Source organism: Fusarium falciforme, chromosome 12 (genome assembly GCF_026873545.1).
Source record: "Fusarium falciforme chromosome 12, complete sequence".
NCBI classification, from domain to species: domain Eukaryota; kingdom Fungi; phylum Ascomycota; class Sordariomycetes; order Hypocreales; family Nectriaceae; genus Fusarium; species Fusarium falciforme.
The window spans coordinates 1,390,937-1,414,422 of NC_070555.1; the positions used below are offsets into that span (position 1 = coordinate 1,390,937).

General features: G+C 51.4%; 8 protein-coding genes across 8 annotated transcripts; 5 read left to right on the forward strand and 3 right to left on the reverse strand.

The window, feature by feature from the left end:
* Positions 1–3,343: 3,343 nt before the first annotated feature.
* NCS54_01421800 (Hypothetical protein) lies at positions 3,344–3,822 on the reverse strand (the record flags this gene model as incomplete). Its single annotated transcript, XM_053159376.1, has 3 exons — positions 3,344–3,378; positions 3,429–3,479; positions 3,534–3,822. 3 exons carry the CDS (start codon positions 3,820–3,822, stop codon positions 3,344–3,346), a joined length of 375 nt encoding a protein of 124 aa, XP_053015351.1.
* A 2,216-nt stretch (positions 3,823–6,038) lies between these two features.
* NCS54_01421900 (Hypothetical protein) lies at positions 6,039–7,740 on the forward strand (the record flags this gene model as incomplete). The annotated part of the gene is made up of 3 exons (XM_053159377.1): positions 6,039–6,222; positions 6,273–6,490; positions 6,541–7,740. The coding sequence occupies 3 exons, from the start codon at positions 6,039–6,041 to the stop codon at positions 7,738–7,740; spliced, it is 1,602 nt and encodes a 533-aa protein (XP_053015352.1).
* A 735-nt stretch (positions 7,741–8,475) lies between these two features.
* NCS54_01422000 (Hypothetical protein) lies at positions 8,476–9,036 on the forward strand (the record flags this gene model as incomplete). Its single annotated transcript, XM_053159378.1, has 1 exon — positions 8,476–9,036. One exon carries the CDS (start codon positions 8,476–8,478, stop codon positions 9,034–9,036), a length of 561 nt encoding a protein of 186 aa, XP_053015353.1.
* A 626-nt stretch (positions 9,037–9,662) lies between these two features.
* Positions 9,663–11,260, forward strand: NCS54_01422100 (MFS domain-containing protein; the record flags this gene model as incomplete). The annotated part of the gene is made up of 5 exons (XM_053159379.1): positions 9,663–9,935; positions 9,992–10,006; positions 10,062–10,463; positions 10,507–10,863; positions 10,919–11,260. 5 exons carry the CDS (start codon positions 9,663–9,665, stop codon positions 11,258–11,260), a joined length of 1,389 nt encoding a protein of 462 aa, XP_053015354.1.
* A 1,018-nt stretch (positions 11,261–12,278) lies between these two features.
* On the forward strand, positions 12,279–13,553 carry NCS54_01422200 (Hypothetical protein; the record flags this gene model as incomplete). Its single annotated transcript, XM_053159380.1, has 3 exons — positions 12,279–12,648; positions 12,706–12,907; positions 12,962–13,553. 3 exons carry the CDS (start codon positions 12,279–12,281, stop codon positions 13,551–13,553), a joined length of 1,164 nt encoding a protein of 387 aa, XP_053015355.1.
* Positions 13,554–14,337: 784 nt separating this feature from the next.
* Positions 14,338–15,941, reverse strand: NCS54_01422300 (Hypothetical protein; the record flags this gene model as incomplete). The annotated part of the gene is made up of 3 exons (XM_053159381.1): positions 14,338–15,153; positions 15,212–15,834; positions 15,890–15,941. 3 exons carry the CDS (start codon positions 15,939–15,941, stop codon positions 14,338–14,340), a joined length of 1,491 nt encoding a protein of 496 aa, XP_053015356.1.
* Positions 15,942–18,915: 2,974 nt separating this feature from the next.
* On the forward strand, positions 18,916–20,860 carry NCS54_01422400 (Hypothetical protein; the record flags this gene model as incomplete). The annotated part of the gene is made up of 4 exons (XM_053159382.1): positions 18,916–18,947; positions 19,007–19,395; positions 19,443–20,108; positions 20,157–20,860. 4 exons carry the CDS (start codon positions 18,916–18,918, stop codon positions 20,858–20,860), a joined length of 1,791 nt encoding a protein of 596 aa, XP_053015357.1.
* Positions 20,861–22,169: 1,309 nt separating this feature from the next.
* On the reverse strand, positions 22,170–23,212 carry NCS54_01422500 (Hypothetical protein; the record flags this gene model as incomplete). Its single annotated transcript, XM_053159383.1, has 2 exons — positions 22,170–22,842; positions 22,893–23,212. 2 exons carry the CDS (start codon positions 23,210–23,212, stop codon positions 22,170–22,172), a joined length of 993 nt encoding a protein of 330 aa, XP_053015358.1.
* Between the last annotated feature and the right edge of the window lie 274 nt (positions 23,213–23,486).

Below are 23,486 nucleotides of genomic sequence, written 5' to 3' on the forward strand. Positions count from 1 at the left end.
GTTCTTATGAAACCTCCTTCGTAGAAGAGATAGGTGCCGCCATCCATCTCAAGTTGCACTGTCCTTGGTACCTAGGTTTCAATACCTATAATAAATGCTCTTCAGAGGCATGCTAATTCTCAGGCGGGGGATAAAAGATCGAGCGGATCTAGTTCCCTAGCCTCAAAAGGACCGCTTTGGGCCGAGATCTTATCCGAAGACTCCAGTCTACAGAAACAGATCCACTCAGGGCTTACCCTCTCGCTTGACAACGAGGCAGTCATGCTAGTTGAAATTGCAAGCCGACTTTCCATCCAAGAAAGCACCTTGGCGCAGCGGCAGCGCGGTATGTTCACACTCAATCTCCAAGGTTCAATTTCTCATACTAACTTCAAACAGCCGGGCTCATAACCCGGAGGTGTAAGCAACACTCAACCATCCACACATGGGATCTCATCTAACATACAAATCAGCACTCGATCGAAGCGAGTAGGTGCTACTCAACATTCTTTTTTGCTCTTCCTTTCTATTTGCATTATGTCTTAGCTATTATTGCTAGCCACTCGCTGCTCAAGATGTCGCCTTGTCGTGACTTTTATATCGCAAAGCAAGAACACAATTCCAGCGACCCGAAAGAGGAACGATACACCAAACGAGGGCGCTCATAATAGTTTCTCTCGGTCTTTTGCCCCTGAATCATAATAAACTGAGTTAAAGAGAGCATTGCTCATCCCTTTCACTTCTACACATGGCTGCATATCGAAGACCACATTACATAATCCATGCCAAGCTCAAACGAAATGCTGCTTGATTGTCACTTCTCTCCTCATCACCGAGACAACATTACATCGTCGACTCGAAACATACTGCTGCAGATCTGCTTACTGGCTGGGCAAAATGAGCCAAGATCTGGCTGAAGCGCACTCATGCCCTCTTTGTGAGGATGTCGTTGCCCACCTACGCCAAGCCTTGCCTACTGCTGCCTTAACTAAGCCTGACGGTCAGCTGGTCTTTTACCCAGGCATCACAGCACAGGACGTTATTGATCGCGCAGGCCGCGGTTGTATGTTCTTCAGCAGTCTCGTCGACGATGAGGAACTTTCAGATATCACTGACCCCAACCCTGATACCAAGTTCGGGGCGGAAATCTCCTACAACCAGGAATTCGGCCTCAGCTCACTCGTTTTCGGTTACGAAAACATAAGCGACGATGGCACAAAACGAGGCTTTTATGATCGGTTTCACTCCAAATACCTCCTGTGCAGTGTGGAAGGTATAATCCCACTGATATCAGGAACTGTGCGTCCTGAAATGCTGATGCATATGTGCACCCATGTAGATGACCCAGCAGGCGAATTGGTGCATCGAAGGCTGCCCAATCTATCACCCGGATCAGAAAGAGGCTATTCAAAGGCAAAAGAGTGGCTTCATCGGTGCCGAACAAATCACAATGCATGCCATGAGTCGGCCGCTCAACGCATGCCGATGAGACTTTTAGAGCTCAGCGCACAGGGAAATATCTGCACGAGCCTCCAGGTTACTACGGTTCAAAACAGATGTCCCTATGCGACATTGAGCTACTGCTGGGGTGGTGATCAGCCTTTCAAGCTGATCAAAGCGCGACTCACGCAACATGAGACTCATATCGACATCAAAACTCTTCCCGGGACCATCGTGGATGCCATCGAAGTATCAGTCCGTCTCGGCATATACTATCTCTGGATCGATTCCTTGTGCATAATCCAAGATGATCCAGAGGATGTTGCGAGAGAGGTCAACAAGATGGCCGACATATATCAAGGAACAACAGTCACCATCTCAGCAGCGAGCTCATCATGTTATCGCGATGGGTTTTTGAATACTCGTCAAGCCCACATGCAAAGCAAGCCAAAGTTCAAGTTTCCATTAACATGTTCCGATGGCAAATCGGGTACAGTCTTCCTACTCCTTCACCAGTCCGGATATCTGTACCGAGACTGGGTTCCGGACCCTATCAATAGCAGAGCGTGGACGTTGCAAGAGCACGTACTGTCTCCTAGGATATTATACTACTCTTCTCAACAGTTGCACTGGTTCTGTAAAGAGACAAGAGCCAGCGACGGTGGGCTAAACCTAGAGCAGACTGAGCTAGGCCCCTTCGACATGGCCATGCTGAGCTTCTCCCTGGGTCGGGCCGCGATAGCTTCAACATCTTGGGAGCTGTTTTGGAAAGATCTTCTTAGCTCTTACTTATCCCGCGGCTTGACAAATCCCATGGATCGACTCTCTGCAATCTCGGCCGTTGGCGAAGAGCTGGCGAGAGTAAACCACACTTCATTCGTGGCGGGATTGTTTGAAGCCACACTCGCCCACAACCTTTGTTGGAATCGAGTGAGGTCATCCCCTATCCAACCACGGCCTGCAACATATCGCGCTCCGTCTTGGTCGTGGGCAGCTGTGGACGGGCCTATCTTTTGGTCTGAAGAGCATCAAGATTATACCAGTATGGTAGATATTCTTGACTGTCAGGTCGTACCACGGTTTCCTCAGGCCAAGCACGGTCCCATCGGATCCGCCTATCTCACGTTGCTGGGTTGGGTTGCGCCAGCAATCCTCAGTGCAAAGTCACCTGGCCAGCACCGTCGGATAATGATAGTGACAACTGGGTGGTGGGAGGTGGTCGATGAGAAGGGCTTGGATGCCACGGACCCAGAGCTTGAGAAGGGGGAGCCTATATCCATCTGGCTTATTTGGATGCTGCGGGCTATACCACCTGCTACCTACTTGATGTTCTCGGGAATGATGGTTGTGCCGGATGGTACAAGTACTGAATGGTTTCGACGAATCGGGTACCACTCATCTCGAAGGGCCCAGGCATTAGAGACAGGATATGATCGAGGACTAGGCACCCGTGGGCAACACAAATTGACCTGGAGCGCTTTCAAGAGGCGATTAATTACAATTGTGTAATTGAGCTTTACCCAGATATCATCTACTATCTCACTCCTAAGCTTCTACTCGTGCCGGTTTTGTAGAATGTGAGCCTACAACTACATTGCTACATCCCTATGGTCGTCTTCACACATTGCGAGCTATGGTTGAAAGCCCTGGCATCACAATCACGGGCCTATTTGGCGAAGAAATATCATGGATATGGAGAGTGCAGTCTGACTGCGGGAACGACAGAAGCCAAGCAGGATTTCCATTTCAGGACACAGCAACTAAAGGTAATGTCACTGCCTTGTCTCCATGAGAAATCCCATGACGCGAGTGAAGCCAGCTTCCTCGGCACCAATGCCTCATCTCGGAATCCATTTGGGCAGCATAAATAGGCAGGCATGTGGGTGAGTCCAATAGCAGTCCGGATACAGGTTCCAATGCCTAACTACTGGTAATTGATCTCAACCTTCTGTTGGGGTTCTACCATTGCTGTTAGCTCCTAAACAGCCACTCTTCATGTTATAACATACCGTCAAGAAGGGTTGCAAAGAGGAGACTTTCGATAGCAACGAGAGGCGATCCTGGAGAGTTCTAAGTCAACATACAGGACTACACAAAGCCTCTAACATACGTACCTCCGAATTTCAGAACAACCGAGTCCCCCTCCTCTACAGCAAAAACTGGCTGGATTCTATCCTCTTGTCCAGCCTGAAACCAGTACACACGCTTGGGCAAAAGGCTCCGATCCTCGACCTGGTAGCGGCCTAGGAACCAGCCATTAGACTTGAGGTGACAGTCATTGAGGGTGAAGACGGCCGCGTCGTTGCCAGTTGTGGCGTGAATTCGATCGTCGCCATTTTCAACTGGGGGTGCGACCTTCTGGCCGTCAACAGTGATGGTGAAGGGTCTGGGAAGAGAGTCCATGGTGTTTCTGGATGTCTCAAGATAGTCGTTTGCTAAGGGTTTGTTGGATGAAGAAGATGTGCCGTGATGAAGATAGCCATGTCTGGGAGGCCATAGGGGTATTTATACTGCCATTCGCCTCTGGTCTACTACCTTACGTCAAGGACTTTTCACGGACTAGGCTTCTCTATTTTCAAGTTTGCTCTCGACTCTCATCCTGCAGAAAGACTGGCACAGCCTCCACAGTTGCACGCCAAAGATCCAGCGTGCCTGGTGTAACCACCCCTTCATGTCCTCTGCATCTTGGCAACCACCAATGCCAACTACCGACAGAAGCAGACGGGCAAAACTGCCATCATTTGTGAGACAAGAGGTAGAGGCCAGATGGCGAAGCTGGGGGGAGAGTGGAGATGTCAGACGGGAAGCTCCAGCTGCTGGACAAGTGAAAGGCCTCAAAAGAGGGGAAGGTGTCTCTGGCTTCATGTCTTCGCCACTGATTCGATGGGCCGAGCGGGTGAAACCTTTCCTCGCCCTGCAACACTGAGACACAGAAACCAGGTGGCTTTGGACATGGCCAATTCCAAATTCGCGCAACTTTGGCTTGGGCATTTCGAGTGATGGGACTAGGCAAGAAAGCAAGTGTCTAACAGGCTTCAGTATAAATGTAGTACGGGCATGTTCAAGGAAAATCACGCTAATCTTGCTAAGTTTCATTGTCCGACCACACCCTATGCTATAGAATGTAGGACATCATGGCGGGCTTGACATCCATCATGCATTTGCACCTCTGTGGATACTGTACACAATTCCCACCGCTCAAACAGAGACAGCGTCATCAGTGGTTGAATACGAAGCTCCATCATAAATGACGTGGCTCGGTTCAGCTTGATGGGCGACGATACGGCCCGTCCCTACATATGCATGAAGAGAGATTGGGGCGAGATTCAGGCGATCTTGAATCAGATGGGCGAATCTGATCGTGACGAAACCCCCCTTCGGCTAACAGGTGGTCTCAATTCCGCACAGTCCCCTCCTGGGGTCGTGTGGTACTGGTACTTCCATGTAACAAAACAACGTTGCTCAGGTCACTCAGCCAAAGATGAACAGCTCATGGGCCCTCCAGTGATATTGTGGTACCATACAGGGGCGCAGCATGCCATGCTTGATACTGTGTCTTGTTGCTGACCGCCTCACCTGTGCTATCATCGTCAAACGGGTATTGCTAGTGAGCCAGGAAATCCATCACGGCTAATAGATGAGGCGACACTCGTGTCGATCGAACCAACTTGTAACGGATCGCACAATTTCGGAACGACTGTATGCTACTCAAACACGTGGCATAAGCTCAGAAAATGGAGGTTGCTCTCAGGGAGTGCTGTTGGGGGAGACAGATAACGTGAGCATTATGGCTCAGTCTCGTCGAAGACGCTTGGCGAGAAGAATGTGCTTCAGGAGTTTTCAATTGTAAAAATGCGTTTTATAATACTTGCAGGAAGCACAATGACAACGTCAAGGCTTTGCCTTTGCATTTCACGAGTTCAGGATTCGAATCAGTGACCTTGGGCGTCGGAATGTCTTGGCAGGGCCAGGGATGGGGGAACGAGGGGAGTGCTTGAGCACTTGGCCCCGGGATCTTCTCCTCAGCAGAGCATCATCATACATTTTTGTTCCTACCTTCACTTCCATCCTCTATAGTTGACTCTTTCGTTCCTCTCGGTGCGTTTATTTGAAGATAGGCAGCTATTTTGGCACAGGCATAGGGACACCCTTCTGCAGGAACACCTTTGTTGACGAGCAGCCGAACGGGCTCAGTCCACATTCGTTGTGTATACTTTGCGCTTTAATTCTCTCTAAGGTGACATTAAAGAAGGCATCAGAGCCAACCCACGATATCGGCAATCTTTCGGTTAATTGACTATCGCAACGAAACTGTTCACCCATCCTAATCATCGGCGTTAAGAGTCTTGGGCAGTGAAAGAGGAAATATTTTAGCGACGACACGACAGGGGGTACAGGCCGCTAATTTATCAGGCTTCGCTGATTCACAGCGCCCGTATTGGCTGGCTCGCCACCTCGCTGCGCCGCGATCCCTCTAGCGTAAAGCTGACAGTCCAGATGGGGTCAGCTTCGCGACATTGCTCCATGTTTGCTTTATCTTCTTAACCGAGCTTACATGTGTAGACTGCACTTTTCTCTTCCCCATCTTGAGCGACTAGCACATCAATGTCTGGGCCGCCATGGTCCTCAAGCCCTTCATATTTGCGGCCGTGTCGCTGTTCATCACGTACCTCATCACCAAGCTACGCTTCAAACGATTCAAGCAGTACGCTCATCTTCCACAGCTGCCACCCTCCTTGATATGGGGGCATATGCTCGTGTATGATGAGATCTCCAAACATGCACAAAGGGATAGGCATCCAGGTACAACAGCACCCCCTTGCTCAACAGCATCCGACACTAATTCCTGGTAGATCTCATCTTTGCCGAGATGTACGAGAAACTTGGAAGGCCGCCGTTGATCTTCGTTGACATGCGGCCCGTCTCAAAGCCCGTGGCTCTCATCACGAGCCATGATATTGCTGAACAAGTTGCCAAGTCTTCGACCCTATTCCCCTGGAGTACGCCAAAGACGCCTACCATGAAGGATATTATACATCTACTTGGTCCATCATCTCTCATCAGTGCAGAGGTAAGATTCGTCCATGATGAATAATGCACTCTCATTATGACATCTTCTAGGGCGAGGACTGGAGGAAACTTCGAAAGCGATTCGCGCCTGGCTTTGCGCCGAACCAATTGATGACCCTCCTCCCCTATATATTGGACAAAACCGAGCCGTTCATTAACCGCCTTGAGGATCACGCCCGTTCAGGCGAACGGTTTTCCCTGTTGTCCTTGATAGTCAACCTGACGATTGATGTTATCAGCGCTGTCGCCATGGATGAGGACCTTGGAGCTCAGAGCGTTGATCCATCTGGTCAGAGTCAGGTCATCCGCCTATTCATGGAACTGTTAAGTACCTACTCGAGCAGACATAATCTGCCCTGGTGGCTAGCCCCCAGCTTAGGAGCCAAGCGTCGCCGACTGGCAGGACAAGTCGATGGGATGCTACGAGATATTGTGCGTCGCAAGTTTGACGAGCATCAAGCAATTGGCGGAGGAGACAAGTCGCGCAGCATCCTTTCGCTGGGTTTCCAGGACATCAATGAGCTCACTCCTGAACTTCTCAGCCATACTTCGGATCAAATGAAGAGCTTCTTCTTCGCCGGTCATGATACAGCTAGCATCCTCCTCTCCTGGACTTTTTATGAGCTATCTCGGACTCCCCGAGTTCAAAAAGCGGTTCGTGTTGAACTGGACGAACTGTTCGGCCCTGATCCGGAACCGTCTGTTGTGAGATCCAAGTTATATGCCAACGGAGAAGATCTTGTTCGCCGCATGACATATGTGTCAGCAGTTATTAAAGAGGTTCTCCGAATACACCCTCCGGCAGGAACTGGTCGCTATGCAGAACCTGGGTCTGGATTCACAGTCCGTACATCGACGGGAGAGGAACTCTGCTTGGACGGCACCATCATATACAACTGCCAGCACATTATTCACCGTGACCCAGTCGTCTACGGCGCCTCGGCTGACGATTTCGTCCCAGAACGATGGCTTGGCGACACTAGCACATGGGGATTTACACCTAGTGCTTGGAGACCGTTTGAACGAGGCCCGCGGAACTGTATCGGCCAAGAGCTTGCGAATATTGAGGCCCGTGTCATCATTGCCATTGTTGCGCGTCAGTTTGACTTTGTCAAAGTTGGTCTAGGCGAACTCGACTTGGATGACAATGGGCAGCCTATTCTAAACGACAAGGATCAGTACAAGGTCAAGTCAGAGCTATATCCTGTAGGTCAAGCTTTGCAGGCACTTCAAGGCGGTTTAAGCAGCTAACGCTTTTTAGATGCTACAAGTAACAATCAAGCCAGTTGATGGAATGATGGTGAAGGCCAAACATGCTGATCAGCAAAGCGGGTGCTGAAGACGCTGATAAGGATGAGACCCTATGATAGAAAAGGCAACGGCAAACCTCTGTGGTCTCGAATATTTCAACGTTGGCTGTTCAGCCAATTACCTTCTTATAGAGAGAAAGAATCATCTACAACAGAAAAAACACGACTTTGAACACAATGGTGAAAATAAGAGTTAAAGCCACAAAACGCGGCAGTGCAGACACATTTCCCAGTTCCTAACAAGAAATGACTCACCTTTGCCCAAGGTGCTATCATGTTCTTCATCACCTTGCCAGTTACAGTATTTGGGGAGGAGTCATCTTCCTGTTCTTAGCCCCCAAACAGTTCGCCTGGTTCGCCACAAGGCGCAAGGCCCATGTCGGTCACCTTGTCCAACAACCGACAACGTTGCTGCCTAGGGGGTAGAAGGATGATCAACCTCGAAGGAGGGTGGGGGAGACCCTCGCTAATAGACCTCGGCTTGAAAGGATCACCATCCAGAGCTGGGATTTAATTCGATTGCACCCCTGCTTGCTAGCTGATTCAGCATCAACGATGTTGGTTGTAGATCCCTATATAACACTCTAAGCTGCCGCACCTCTGTTGAACTCATCAACATTCATCTGTTTGATCATACCAAGTCCTATTATTAAGTTTATCATCAAGGTGTACAATCATGCAGTCCGAAACCCAGCCTGCTGAGCAGCCTGTCGAGAAGGGATGCGCTTCTGATCAGGCTTCTGAGCAGGCCGTCAAGAGAACCAGCACTTTCGACCAGAGTCTCTACCCATTCGACACCGCCCAAGACCAGCTCGAGCTGAGCAAGCTGCTCAAGAACATCAAACATGACCTCACTCTCCACGGCGTCGTGTCCCTGGGCACAGATGGCATTTTTCGCTCCCTCACGGCCGACCGTGAGGTTGTTGACGCTGTCCCCTTCTCGCCACGCCAGATCAAGGCTCTTCTCGACCGCATGCCTTTCAACCCGGAAAACGAGACCAAGTTTCGCGGCGTCGACGGCCGAGGCGTTCCACAAGAGCAGTGGTTCCACCCCGATAAGAGCCTGCTGCCACCACCACTGCCGCTGACTGATGAGCAACGGAGGTTCGGAGAGGCTAACAAGGAGAAGAATAGAAAGATGCTTGAGGAGAGGGCGAATAGACCCCGATGCCCACTTCGAATTGTGTCGGACCATGACCTTGGACTGAGGGTGGCCCCTGGCAAGGAGGGAAACTGAAGTCGTACTGAGAGGACGAACACCTAAAGCACATGTTCGCGGTCTAGGAGCGCATGGAGACGCAGGCTATTTTGATCGAGACTTACTTTCTTGCCCGAGATCTTGTACCCCCAACAAACTCCCGCTTCCTCTCTCGCTGTTACTCACTCGGTAGTCGTGTATTGGTGCTAGATAGCATGTCCAGTAGATATACCACAACTGATCTACTTCGTCCGTCCTTTGCTTTTCGGCAACTAAGCAACACCGATATTCTCCATTGCAGTCGTTGTCTTTGAGGCTGCACAACTCTAGACTAAGCCATCAGTCAGTGATAAACTGGACAGTTCCCACACATGATCATATTCTCCTCTCTTCATACTTGATACTTCGTTCTCTTACAAATACCTAATTAGGAAATTGTAATGACGCTCCACATCGGCCTCAAACGATGCCAAGACCCGTATCCAGTCACCCAAGAGACCAGGATTCATAACGGTGGGATCAGGTGAGATTCTTTCTTTCATCCATTAGTCATTAAACCCATCTTCAAACCCCACGTGGACTCGTCCTGTGGAGACCTGTCTTCTCCACGAATTCTCAACTCAACTCCAGCGAGGATACGCAATAACCTCGTGATACCGGTGATGATGGCGACACGCTCGTGCGCGACGATTGAGCTGGCTCCTATCGAGTTCCAGGCGCGTTATCCGCCTCTGAGACATGATGTTCCAGCAGAGGAACGCCCCAGCTTTGGTGGTTCACGACGCACGTTGGCCCAGAATGGCGTCTTTGAGTCCGGCCAATCGCAGAATGTCGTCGAAGTGACGCAGAAATGGAACGACCCCAAAATCAACGTCTTCCGAGTCGCAGCGTGCTCTTGGGGCTTCTTGGTTATGGGAGCGAATGATGTTGTATACGGAGTAAGATCACCGAATATTGTCTGCTCAAGACTTTCGCTAACGAACGCAACCAATAGGCACTCATCCCTTATGTATTTGCCCCTACCCGCGCTGACATCTGTATCACCTCGCTAACAATATTGCTAGATTGAAGAAGACTATGGTGTCGACTATGTTGTCTTGTCCATCGTCTTCCTCTCCCGATTCGCGGGCTACATCGCCTCAGCAACCCTCAACGACTACTTTCACCAGAAGCTAGGTCTGCGTGGCATCCCCATGCTATGCGCCGGCTGTCATATCGCCTCTCATCTCACCATAGTGTTTCATCCGCCATACATGGTGACAGTCATGGCATTTATCGTCGCGGGCTTTGGCCATGGTCTGTTCGACTCGGCACTCAATGGATGGATCAGCACTCTGGCCAACTCTACGAGAATTCTCAGTTTTACGGGTGCATTTTATGCTTTCGGAGCTATGCTGAGTCCTCTTATTGCGACGATAATGATAACTAAGGCGCACATACCTTGGTATTCCTTCTTCTACGTCATGGTAGGTGATGTTGCCGTGGTCATTGTCCAAGCTAACGGCCCAGCTCGGCATGTCCATCATAGAGCTCGTCAGCCTCACATGGTCATTCTGGAATGCCACTGACCATGGCCACCGGGGCACGCCCAACGAGACCGAAGCAGAGCGCGAGAATACGCTGACCGCCGCCCTTTTCCGGATGCCGGCTGCTCGAGTATCGTGGCTTTGCGCCTTCTTGATGTTCTGCTACGTGGGCATCGAGAATGCCTTGGGTGGCTGGATCGTGCTGTTTATGGCAACGGCACGAGGAGGCGAGGCGTTTGAGAGCGGTCTGACAGCCACATGGTTTTGGCTTGGGCTAACCCTTGGGCGAATAGTGCTGGGTTTTGCGACTCCGCGGCTAGGCGTCAAGATTGCGCTGACGGTAAGTTTGTTTGCTCGACTTGGTTGCCTGGTGCTGACAAGATGGCTTGCGACAGGTGTACATTACGACTGCTCTTGGCTTAGGGCTGGTGTTTGTGCTCGTCCCTCGCTTCCTTGTTTCCGCCATCGTCGTCGCTCTCCAAGGCTTTTTCCTTGGGCCTCTCTATCCGGGAGTGGTCATTGTGGCCAGCAAACTCCTCCCAGAACACCTCAAGGTTAGAGTGATTGGGTTTGCTACTGCAATGGGAGGATGTGGCGCGGCGCTTTTACCCTTCTCAGTCGGTGTGTTGGCTCAGTTGGCCAGCGTGCAAGTGCTGCAACCCACAGTCATGGCTATAACGGGTATCATGTTGGCTTCGTGGTTGTGTTTGCCCAAGATTGACAAGAGGCAAGATTAGTGAGTATCTCGGCTTGGAAACGCAAGATCTGATGCAAGAATGGCGAGTGTTTTGTTGGTAAACAACAGGAGAAAAGTGGTGATTTGACACAGGAATATGAGGTCGGCAATAGTGGTATTTTATCGTACTCGCCTCTCCCTTGACGAGAATTGCATGATGGGGCTCGATTTGACGAGATTTACGTGGAGCAACAGCGGCGAGTCGACCCGCGTAAACATGCCCTGGAAAATACGAGATGGCTCGTGTGCCCAGCCAGAGCAACGGCCAATGTCTCTTGCAGGGGGTGGGGCGGTCAAGCCGGTTTGTGGAAATGTGCATGACCACACAGGACGAGAATGACCAAAAGTCGATTGGAAGGGAGGTTTCCATGGCGCTGGTTAGCATTTCAGCTGCTCATATGGCGGCCTGGCGTGGCGTCGAAACTAGTGAAGCCATCTTCAGCCCTGGCAGGGAGGGTTCTGTCACTGTTCCGGAAGGGGATTAAGCTTAGCTGCTCGCTCATTTGCATGTGTCTGGCATAACTAGAACTGCCCGTGTCACCAGTCTCTCCTGTAACGAGCAACGAGTTGATCCGTTGGAAGGGAACGCCCCTGTCTCACACGTCAAACGGACTTGTCCGGGTCAACGGGCCTCGGCAGCTATTTATGTCACAGGAGGCCATTGGCTCCAGCAAAGAAGCACTGCCCCGGGCCTTGAAAAGCCGGCGCTAAGGCCCAGTGGCTGACCTCTGTCTGGAACTATTCCCCCAAGCGCCGGGGCCTAGAACTGCCCAGCCACGAGCAGTGCCACCACCTGAAAGTGTCCACCGGGTCCCTCAGCCCCGGCCTTTAGTGGTCCCCGAGAAAAAGGGAGGGAGCTTGCTCGGTGCCTATATAAACAAACCATGGCCAAGCTGTTCAAGGGTCCAGCTTTTTTGCGTGTTCTAAATTCCAGTCTATTCGATTCTATTTACCATTTACAGCTCTACAACGTCATATTCGCTTCTACTCTAATCACCACTTAATCACCGCCGCCCGATATGCGCTTTGCTCAAAGCCTTCTCCTGGGCCTGTTGGTCGGACACGGCCTGGCGCAGACAGCCGTTGAGCCTGTTGAGGAGCAGCCAAGCGCCGTTGCCCCTCAGAACCCTTCAGAGCCCGCCGCCGAGGAGCCGTCAGCAGCTGCTCCCGTCGCGGAACCTACACAAGACAACAGCTCCCCCGAGCCCACCGCCGACACCAAAGAGCCCGCGGAATCTGCCGCTGCCCCCCAGGAATCGGAGCCTGCTGCTACTGGATCACCCGAGGAACCTACAGCTGCCGAAGAGGAGCCTTCAGCGGGAGTCACTGCGACCAACAACGACAGCGAGCCCACAAAAGCTCCCGAGGCGACAGGGACAGCTGAAGAAGGTATGAAGACATGATGCATGGCTTGATCGCATCAGTTGCTAACAATACCGTCAATAGCCTCCGCTACCGCCGGCGATGACGATTCCCTTACTGCTACCGGCGAACCAACTGGCACTGCCACCGAACAAGAAGAGACCGGCGCTACAAAGACTGAGAGCTCAGTACCTACCGCCACCTCTGCCGTTGTCAAGGCCGATCTGAAGAACGCGACCGTCAGCGAAAATGCCGAGATCGTCGAGGTTGAGGGCAAGCCTGCTGTGTAAGTCGTACAAACGATCGAGGACACCACAGTAGACTAACCTAGCATGTGCAGCAAGCTGAGCGCCCCCGTTGATGGCGAAGCCACCTTCAGCGTTTCGGTCGACACCGACGACGACTTCGACGCCGGCGAGAAGATCCATATTGTCGCCTCGATCTTTGTCGGAGAACCCTCTGGCTCGAACAGCGCGAAGCTCCGACGACGCGGCCGCAAGACCGACTGTAACCTCCAGATGAAGCTCAACGGCCAGACCGTCTACGACGAGCCTCTCGAGACCACCGACGGCAAGTGGCAGGACGTCAGCAGCACCGGCCTCCAGTCCTCAGACCCCCAGCCCAAGATCGACGTCACCCAGAAGTGTGGCAAGACACCCGCGCCCCTGACTGTCAACAACGTCCAGGTTGCCAACGAGAACGGCCTGGGTTCCAGCTCCGGCGGCAGCGGCAGCGGATCTGGTGGCTCTGGTTCGGGCTCGGGCACGGGCTCGGGCTCCAGTGGAAAGGGCTCCAGCGGATCCGGCTCCGGCTCCGACTCCAAATCGGGCTCTGACTCCAGCTCTAGCGATGATGATTCCGCTGGGTCCAAGGCCGCGACCAGCATGGTCGGTCTCGTCGCCGCCATGGCCGCTGCTATGTTGTTTATGTAAGGGGACTACGGGGATGTTTGATGAACAAGGAATGCATCATGGGAATGGCGAGGCGTACTTGATTGGCAAAAATCGTGATTTTACTGAGAAGCCAGCGACTCATACATACTATACACATTAATGTAAACCATTAATTCGGCATGCCAAAAAACAATGCCCCTAATGCGCGTTGGTGACCCAACTGTCTCGATCCCATTTGTTGACCGTCGTGACTTTTTCTTTCCGCCCTGCCGTTCCTGGGCTAAATTGGCAGCCAACCCAAAGAGGAAAATAACTCCCTCCCAGCACCTGAAGCTGCTGGGGTAATTGCTACTGCAAACGTTGACATGTCTCTTAGCTCTTGGTGCACCTGAATACGCTGAGCAGGTTCTCAGTGCGGGTTAAAAATGCAGTGAAGGAAGGATTGTGCGGGTGACTGCGTCAACAATTTCTTGGCAGCCCACTACCTCAAAAAAGGCTTCATGAGACCAGGCAACAGAAATAACAAATCCCACGGCGCCGTTGGTCCCCCGATACATGTCTGGCAAAGCTTACAAATTGAACCACCTTGCTATAGAAGAAAACAAACACCATTGCATCTTACCGACCTAGTCATTGGGTCCATCAAAGTATCTTGGCGTATCGCAAGCCAATTTAGGGTTCCTACCTCCTTGTTACAGGGTAGGTAGCAACACAACCACAATCGCGACGCCAAAAAAACGCGTGTGATGTCGATATCTCAACACTAGATCGCATTAAGGTCCCTCACGATTAATTGTTATTTCAAGATATTTGTTGCTACATGCTAAGCAAGACATGCCCATGCCTCCTCTAGGTCACGACCAAACCGGGCAGCTTGGACAAACCTCGTCAACTCCCACCGGCGTTTAAGCTCTGCTCGAACTATTGTTCGATCCGCCTTAGACTCCATGAAGAGTCCGAGCGTATATATAGGCCAGTTCCCTATAAAACACTTTGCCCATCCGTCGTCATCCACATGTTGCCGCAGGATTTTCCTGGTCAGCTGAATCTGCCAGCAGTTGCTAGGTACCATCAACGGAGGAGTTGTTGTCCCATGCTGTGACGCCTGTTCCAGTAGCAAAGAGGCCGCGAGGGCAAACAAGTAGCTCACGTCTCTGAAATACCGTTCCCGTGAGGTCAAGTTTTCTGTTTCGCCAACAGACCCAGAGCGAAGCTCCTTGTCATCAAGTAAGAGTGCCTCCCATGAAGCGACTTCGCCTTGCAGTCGCTCAAACTCGGCTGACCGCGGACATCCGTTTGAGAAATATCGTCGAAGAAATAGGGCGGTTCTGAACAAGGACACTGGTACACCGAGTACCGGACTGTTCAGACCCCTGGGTGCGCCTGGAAAGAACAAAGATCGATCTAGTAACTTCTCGGCTCGATCCCAAAAGTCAGGGTCAAAATCATAGCTCACTCTCTCTGTTTCAGACCAGAGGCCAGTCGTGATGGAGAAGGTGTGGTACATGACGCTCTCGACCGCCAGTCGATCAAATAACCGGCCAATCCCCACGGGGCGGTTCAAAAGGCGCAGTGTGATGATACGCGATGCTGCACTGATGTGTTGCGGGACATCGATATCAGTGTCCCAGCTCATCGACTGTGATGGGTTAGTTAATCTTGAGCTTCAGCTAATTTGATGAACTAGACCAACTTACCCCATGAATGTACAGCAGCATGACAGACATTAGCAGCCCATTGTGATTCTCAAACTCTGACACGTTGGCCACCAGTTGCGCAAGCTCGGTCAGCGCATTAGAGTAGTACCTCAACGTGAGGTCGTGCATGCACCAGGAGCCATCTATCAGGTAAATATGCGACGCAGCCAATGCCAAGACGGAGTAGTAAAGGCTCTTATGATTTACCATGAGCTCCTTTATCTCGGCAAGCCATCCATCGTGGAACCCCGGATGAGAGCTGGGTAGTAGGAGAAGGGAGTAGTATTTGTTGGCAAAGTGATGAGACAGACAGGTCTCCAGGTCTCGGGAGATGACGCTGTGAGAGATGGATACTTCGGAGTGAAGGCAGACAGAGACATCGGAATGAGCTGGACTACAAGGGCTTTCAGGAGACTCGGTTCGTGCCAGCTCAGGGTCAAGCGGCTTTGGTGGTTGCTGACACGGAGACTTGGATCGAGATTCCCCGTATCGCGACCTGTCGTGGGATATGTGACGGCGGTCGATCATATCTTTTGATGACGGCCATTGACATTCGCGCGCGACAGAGGCGCAGTTGCCGCAGACAGGTGACTTTTCGTCGCATTTCTTACGACGTTGTCGGCCTGGTCAATGCGAGTCAGAGTCGCCACGCCAAAGAGAGGTTCAGGCAAGACTTACATGTGAGGCATCCCGTCTTGGTACGCAGCTTTGCCTTGGTAGAGCCAGCCATGGTTAAGACGGCAAATTATCAGCTTATGGCGTCTCGGATAAGGACGTGCATCCGAGAAAGAGGCCGGTATCTTGGACGCCGCATGATCGAGATACCGTTGATACCGTTATCGAGCTCTTGGCTTGATGATTGGTCTAGCCGAAGACGATCAAGATGCGGGGTAAATCCTTCCGATAATGGGGATATCGACTAACAACCGAGGGTGCATCTTGGCAGGAGGCGTGATAAGGTACATAGCTGTTTCTGGTGAAGAAATTTAAGGTGCAAGGGTGCATTTGGGATAAAAATATCGAGGAGATTGAGGCAACTCTTGTCAATGTCACCGTAGACATGTTGGTGTTGATTCGTTGCGAGCTGCAAGGCTTCCACCGGGTAACACACAGAATCATTATCTGGAGAGTACAAGTCACTTAGAACATGACTCGTTCAAGTGTTGGATAACTTGAGTCGGGTGTTGTGGCGTAGATGACGGTTCAGCCAGTTGGGCGGCGCAAGTCTAAGAGGATGTGAATGTTGTCCTGGGGCGAGAAACCAAAGCAACAACGACTCTGCCATCTTGTCAACATCAATTTTCAATCATGAGGAAGAAAGAAAAACCAGTGGTTGTGGACATATGCTGACTTGCAACGCTCTCAACAGATGTCGCATGTTGAGGTCATGAGACGCATTAGGAGCGTGGGGAGCGTGGGCGACAACAACATCACCCGATCCTGACATTCAAAAAGAACAACCAAAGTCGGCGTAGAAGTGGAAACACAAAAGGACATGTCAGTTGACATGTGTATTTGACCAGTATGTCATTGTCAAATGCCATGTGGTCACATCAAAGACAGTCATGTTGTCTCAGCAAGGTGGGAATATCTCGCGCTGGCAACCATATTCAACTTCCCTATGTGGCACATGCTTGACAAATAATAGACTTGAACATCCAAAAAGAAGGAACACCCTCTCCAATATCTCCCCTGGAAAGTCGCCGATCAATATCCCTGCTCTGCGCCTTAAAGTAACCCCCTTACCAAGCATCCAGAAGTCCCTCGGCTGAAGAGCGCTTACCTTCGGTCTCACAAACTCGCATAACTTTTGCCGATCACAGATAGGAAAGCTGCATGGGAATCTTCATTTCAATACCAGCTTCCAAATCCAGCAAGAGTCTGGGCTTACTCTACAAGGTTCTCCGTGCCGCGTTGCCGAGCCCCAGCCAAAACAAGAAGCAATTCACACGCCACCCGGGGACCCCAGAGACACCACGTTCGGACTCCATGATGGTTGAGGCCGCTCATTGGCTTGATGCACGAACCGTTTGGTGCTCTCTCTGGCATGTGGACTCGTAACCCCAGAGATCAAAGGAGGCGACGATGAAGTGCATCCGGGGGCTTGCACCCGGTACCCCGGATACCGAGGAGCGCCAGGCGTGCATTAGCCCGGTTTGACTGGTCGCATGAGATACCGAGGCGATATTCAGGTCCATGAACAGCCTCTGGTGGCTTGCGGCTCTGACAAGGGGCGGGTAGATGCCAAGGAGGCTCAAGTGTAGACGCGTCTGTCGCAAGCGCCCCTGGAAGAAAGTAAAACTTTGTTTGAATGTGAATATGGCCAGGCCATCTAGATTCAACATAGATAGCAAGAGTCATGCGTGTTCTTATCAAAACCTGCCTCCTTATCGTACCTGAAAAAATTATGTGATGCTTCATAAACCTCCCGTAACGGCAATGACCGTCGGCAAGTGGCTGAATCCTCCCAGGCAATTCCCTAGCGCACCAGCGACATGTTCCGAAATGTCATTCCGTGGCGTTAGAAAGTGGCCACAGATAAGATCAGCTTACAGAAATTGCGTTCTTTGGCTGATTTCTCGTATCGCCACATACGACTCGTGGTGGCCAAATGAGCAGTTTCCTTTGCGGGTCGAAAAGTTGGATAGTTGAAGACATTGAATGACAAACGTTAAAGCTCTGTTTGGTCAGAGAGCCTCTCGAAATGGCTATTGCTAATCTACTCTATCTCACTGAGGTAATTCGAGAGTGGGCAATCAAGGACCTTCCCAGTTAAGATGCTTACAATTAATCAAGCGTCAGATACCCGTCATACCCGGAGCACGCGGAAGTCCCCTTTTGACCAAGTTGTGGGTAACTTGACGCTCGGGAATAGGATGTTGTGTTGGCGATCCCAGGTGCTACGTTACGACCCGTGGAAGCGCCATTTCTCTAGCGCCGGAGGGTGGTCGCACGTTGAAACAATCAAGGGGGAAATCGAATCTAGAACGCTTTCGGAAGCTGTAGCCACATATGGGAAAGAGGTTGGTGATCTCATGACATCACGAGGTGCGGCATCTGAACTGACAAAGATCACGCAAATCGAGAACAAGGCGATATCGCCTTTGTATGGTTCATTCATGCTTGACTCACTCTCATAGCAAAATATCGCTCCGATGAAGGAAAAAAAACATACCGACCGCGGCGTGTCCGAGGCGCGGCTATCGCGTATCTCCAGCCCCGTCACCTCCGTGCTATTCCCCTGTCTCCTCGGACTTTTGTGGGGAGCGAAGCCGGCTCCCTCCAGTCATAGAGCCGCACCATGTCTCGTACGAGGCTCGGGTCCTCGGCATTGTGGGTGTGGTGATGTTCTGGAAAATTTGCGGAATCCTTTGGAGCCGCACGCCAAGCGATTGGCCAAGACCTGAAGCCATCGCCGTCAAAAAGTGGTCCTTCTCCAACCATATACGGCCCGTTTACAAAGGTTCCTCCCCTCCTGCTAACAAAGGTTCCTGTCGTGATGGCTCCCTCGCTCGTTCGGATGGGCTTCCCGTCTTGGGCAAAGGGCGACCTCCGTGTGGCGATGGCATGGACGGCTTCGGTTCCAGACGTCAAATATCTCCAGACTTTCCGCTGTTTTTATTACCCTATGATTTCCCCCTTCCCCGTCTTTCCTCCTCCATCTCACGCTTCCCCGTTAATGCACAGTGTCCCCCAATCGCAATATGGCAACGAATCACGAGGACATGGCCGCCCAGTATGTGTCAAGCTCGTATCAACCTCTGGAGAAGCCCCCTGCTGACATCGTCTAACTAGACTCCACGAGGAGTTCGGTGAGCGAGTGCCTAAGCCTAATGGCGAAAAGGATCTTGCTGGCGGCTACATCGCCCCGCATGATATTGAGAAGAAGGTTGAGCCCGAGACTGCTCCTGACTCCGACCCCGAGTATGGCACTACCCCTGATGGCGAGGAACCCAACGCCCATGAGAAGGCTACTCTTCGCCGTGTAGGCGAGAACCTCCCTGCATCAGCTTTCCTCATTGCCGTGGTGGAGCTTACTGAGCGATTCACCTACTATGGTGCTCAGGGTCTGTTCCAGAACTACATCAGCCACAGCAAGACTGGTGCAGATGGACCCAAGGGTCTTGGAATGACCGATCAGGCGGCTACCGGTCTCAACCTGTTCTTCCAGTGGTTCTGTTATGGTGAGTATTCAGTAATGCCTACAACTCATCGTTGCTAATTTTTATAGTTACCCCCATTCTTGGTGCCATCGTCGCCGATCAGTATCTCGGCAAGTACAAGACTATCCTGGTGTTCTGCGGCTTCTACTGGGTCGGTCTCGTCATCCTATGGACAACCTCTCTCCCTGCAGCAATGGAACACGGCGCTGGAAAGGCTGGATACATCGTCGCCATTATCGTCATCGGCCTCGGAACCGGCGGTATCAAGTCCAACATTGCTCCCCTGATTGCCGACCAATATCAACGACGCAGAATGGCCATCAAGACGGAAAAGAACGGTGAGCGTGTCGTCATTGATCCCGCCATCACCTACCAGCGCATCTACATGATCTTCTATTGGTGCATCAACGTCGGCGCTCTGTCTCTGATGGCTACGCCTTTCATGGAGAAGTACAAGGGATTCTGGACTGCCTACCTGATGTGTTTCTGCATGTTCAACGTCGGAATTCTCGTCCTCGTCTGGCGCCGCAAGACCTATGTCAACCGTCCTCCCCAGGGATCCGTCATCACCGACGCCTTCAAGGCCCTTGGCATGATGATCAGGGAGCGCAACATGGATGCTGCCAAGCCTTCCTGGCGCGCTGAGCACGGAAAGACCAAGGTTGTCCCCTGGAACGACCACTTCATCGACGAGCTCAAGCGTGCCCTCCGAGCCTGCAAGGTCTTTGTCTTCTGTAAGTTTCTTGACCATGTTTCGATTTGTTCCATCTAACCTTGTCAAGACCCTATCTTCTGGGTTTGCTACGGCCAGTTCTCTACCAACTTTGTCACCCAGGCCGGCCAGATGCAGGGCCACGGTATGCCCAACGACTTTATGCAGAACTTTGATCCCATCTCCATCTTGGTCTTCACCCCCGTCCTCGACAAGATCGTTTACCCCATCCTTCGAAAGGCTGGCATCGAGCTCAAGCCCATTATGCGAATCACCATTGGCTTCTGGTTCGCCGCTCTGTGCCTGGCCTACGCTGCCATCGTCCAGCACCTCATCTACAGCGCTGGACCCTGCTACGAGTATCCTGGAGAGTGTCCTGCTGGAAAGGACGGCGAGACTGAGCTGCCCAACAACGTCCACATCGCCATTCAAACGCCTGCCTACATCTTCATTGGTATCTCCGAGATTTTCATCTCTGTTACCGGTCTCGAGTATGCTTACACCAAGGCTCCCCCCACCATGAAGTCCTTTGTGCAGTCTTTGTACCTCTTCACCAACGCTTTCGGTGCTGCCATCTCCGAGGCTCTGGTTTCCGTCGCCGTCAACCCGAAGTACCTTTGGATGTACACTGGTGTCGGTTGCTCTTCCTTCATCACTGGAATCATCTTCTACATGATCTTCCGCCACTACGACCAGGATGAGGACAAGATGTACGACCTGGACCGTGATGAGCCTGTTCTTACTCACAACGGCATTAAGCATGTGGAGGAATAATGGCATGTATATATGTAGTGATGATAGATAGCGTAGCGAGATGATAATGAGGATGTGATGATTTTCATCGAAGAACTATTGCCTATGATGGCATTGCCTGTTGTAGCCAGTGACCATGAATTGTGATCAGGAACCCTCTTGAACAAGAAAACTTCTGCCAATTCATTCAGCAGACCAAACGGAACTATTCAAACTCCAATTCCAAGTTGAAGGTAGCAAGGAGTTAAGTTTTGAGCTTGATAAAGGATAAGACATGATGCTGTATTATTAAATTGGATGCCAAGACGCAGATGAAGGTTTAGGCCAATGTGTCCTAACACAAAACCCCAACTCTACTTCCTTCCCTAATAGGAATTCTTATACAATTCATAATTGTGGTCCTGGAGTGTATTATTGGCATGCCATGGTTTTCGGTAGTCTTAGAATGCAACTGGACAACCACTTCTCTCGCGAACTTGTGCGATAACTCTCTGGGCCCAGCCTCTGGACCATGGCTTCCTCGTCATCTCCCTCCTGATTTGTGCACTTGGGCTCTGCAAATGGGCCTTTTGTCGTAGTATGGTGGCCAAGTTTGGGAAGACGTGAGCGGAGTTTTGGCCAATATGAATTTCACCAAGATCGTTTCCAAAATATGACCTACCAATGGGTACTCGGGGTTGTATCTGAAATTAAACCCATAAACAAGACCTTCAGACCGGCTTCTCTCTATGTCTGGCCATTGAGGGGAGGGTTATAATACCACCCAGGTCACATTGCGGCTTTAAGGAGTATGTGTTGTATGTGTTGGCTGAACTGACTGGACACAGCTCTGACTTTCTTCGTTTTCATACTATTCAGACCTATGTCCAAATCAGAATTTAGTGTCCAAGATGTTGAATCTGCCCAGGTCTCAAAGTATCATTTCTTTGACGTCTGAACCCAATGGGGGGGAACCCATTGATATTCACAAACTCAATCTTAACACCCAATTCGCGGGCACTATGCGAGCTTTGCATTGACAGGACGCCCGATCGTTTTCCCATGTTCCAAACTAATATCCAAACTAGAAGTATAGGAAACTACACATATACGTCACTGGGAATAGTTCCCCCTGGCGCATCAGACGACATTTTTAGCCACCCCTGGCTCGTGAGATATGGCACTGCAGAGCTTGATCATAAACCGCTAAATTCATTGCTACACTGTTCGTAGAGGTCTCCTTGCCCCAACGCTGGTATGTGCCCTCATTCGCAACGCTATGTACATGCATGGAGCTATATCGTAATCCAACACCTCCTCTAGTCATCTTATCGGTCGTGATTTTCATTTTTTAAAACTTGTCTTGATCCGCATTCTCCATCAGCATAGTGGAGTCGGGCTTGTACTTCTTGGAGATCAAGCGGACGTTGTACTCGACGTCGAGGATAGCACCGTTGGGCTCGTTCTCGACGGGCTTGAAGGTGAGGAGCAGATCATCCTTGACAGCGCAGGCAGTGTCGGTCTCGAGATAAGGGTCGTCGCTGGGGTACAGCTGAGCGGTGACACCGATGTAGTCGTCGTGTGTGACCATCATGTGGATGTGAGCAGGGCGGTAAGGGTGACGTCCCATGATCTTGAGCAGTTCGGCAGAGGGGCCAGAGGTGTCGATGGCGTACTCGGTGGGCTTGAGGCAGTAGAACCAGAACTTGCCATCTTGATCGGTGCGGAACTTGCCACGGAGGTTGTGACGAGACTGGTTCTCGGGGTCGTGGGCGTCGTACTTGCCGTTGGTGCTGGCTTGCCACATGTCGAAGACGGCGTTGGGAATGCCCTTGCCAGTGTCGACATCACGGATGACACCGTGGAAGAAGGTGAGCTGACCGTCCTTGGGCATATCCTGGACTACGCTGGCACCGAGGTCACGGAAAGGAGTCTCAGGGGACCAGAAGGGACCAAGGATAGTAGACGATGTGGGAGCGCGACCATCCGCAGTCTCGATCTTGTGGTTGATCTCATCAACGAGGCTGAGACTGTTAGTGGATGTGATCATATAGTGGAAAGAGCTTTTACTCACGATTCGATACCCAGGATATCGCACACTCGCCATGTCTCGTTACGGTTCTTCTTGTAAGCCTGACCGAGAGAGTTGATGTAGTTGACACCGAGGATCCACTCATCCTGCTTGAGCTCAACCTCTCTGCAAAAGTCGTGCATGTGCTTGATCAGAGAGGTCAGAATCTCACGGTGTCTGGGCTTGGTCTCGGGGCTCATGAGGTCGATGACATGTTGTGTGAAGTGGGGGTCGAACTTGGAGGAGGAGGCAGAGGCACCGTTGGCGTGGCCGTTTGTGCCATTGGTGGCAGTGCCGTTTGTACCGTTGGGAGCGGGAGTCATTGTGAAGTGTAGTCTAGTATCTTCTGTGATCTGTGACCGTTGGATGAGTTGCGAGAGTCCAAAGTCGAGAGGGCCATGCCGTTGTATATATCGTCATCTGGAAGCTCCCGGGAACTGGGGGAAGCCGTGGAGTGCGTGCACCCGCCATCCATGTCAGCTGACTCCACTTGAAAGAGTTTAACCAATGGATAGGGAACGATAAGAGAGCGAGTTATGGAGAAGTTAGGATCAGGCTTAGCGTAAAGGCGCAGATCAGCCTTCTAATTGGATTAGG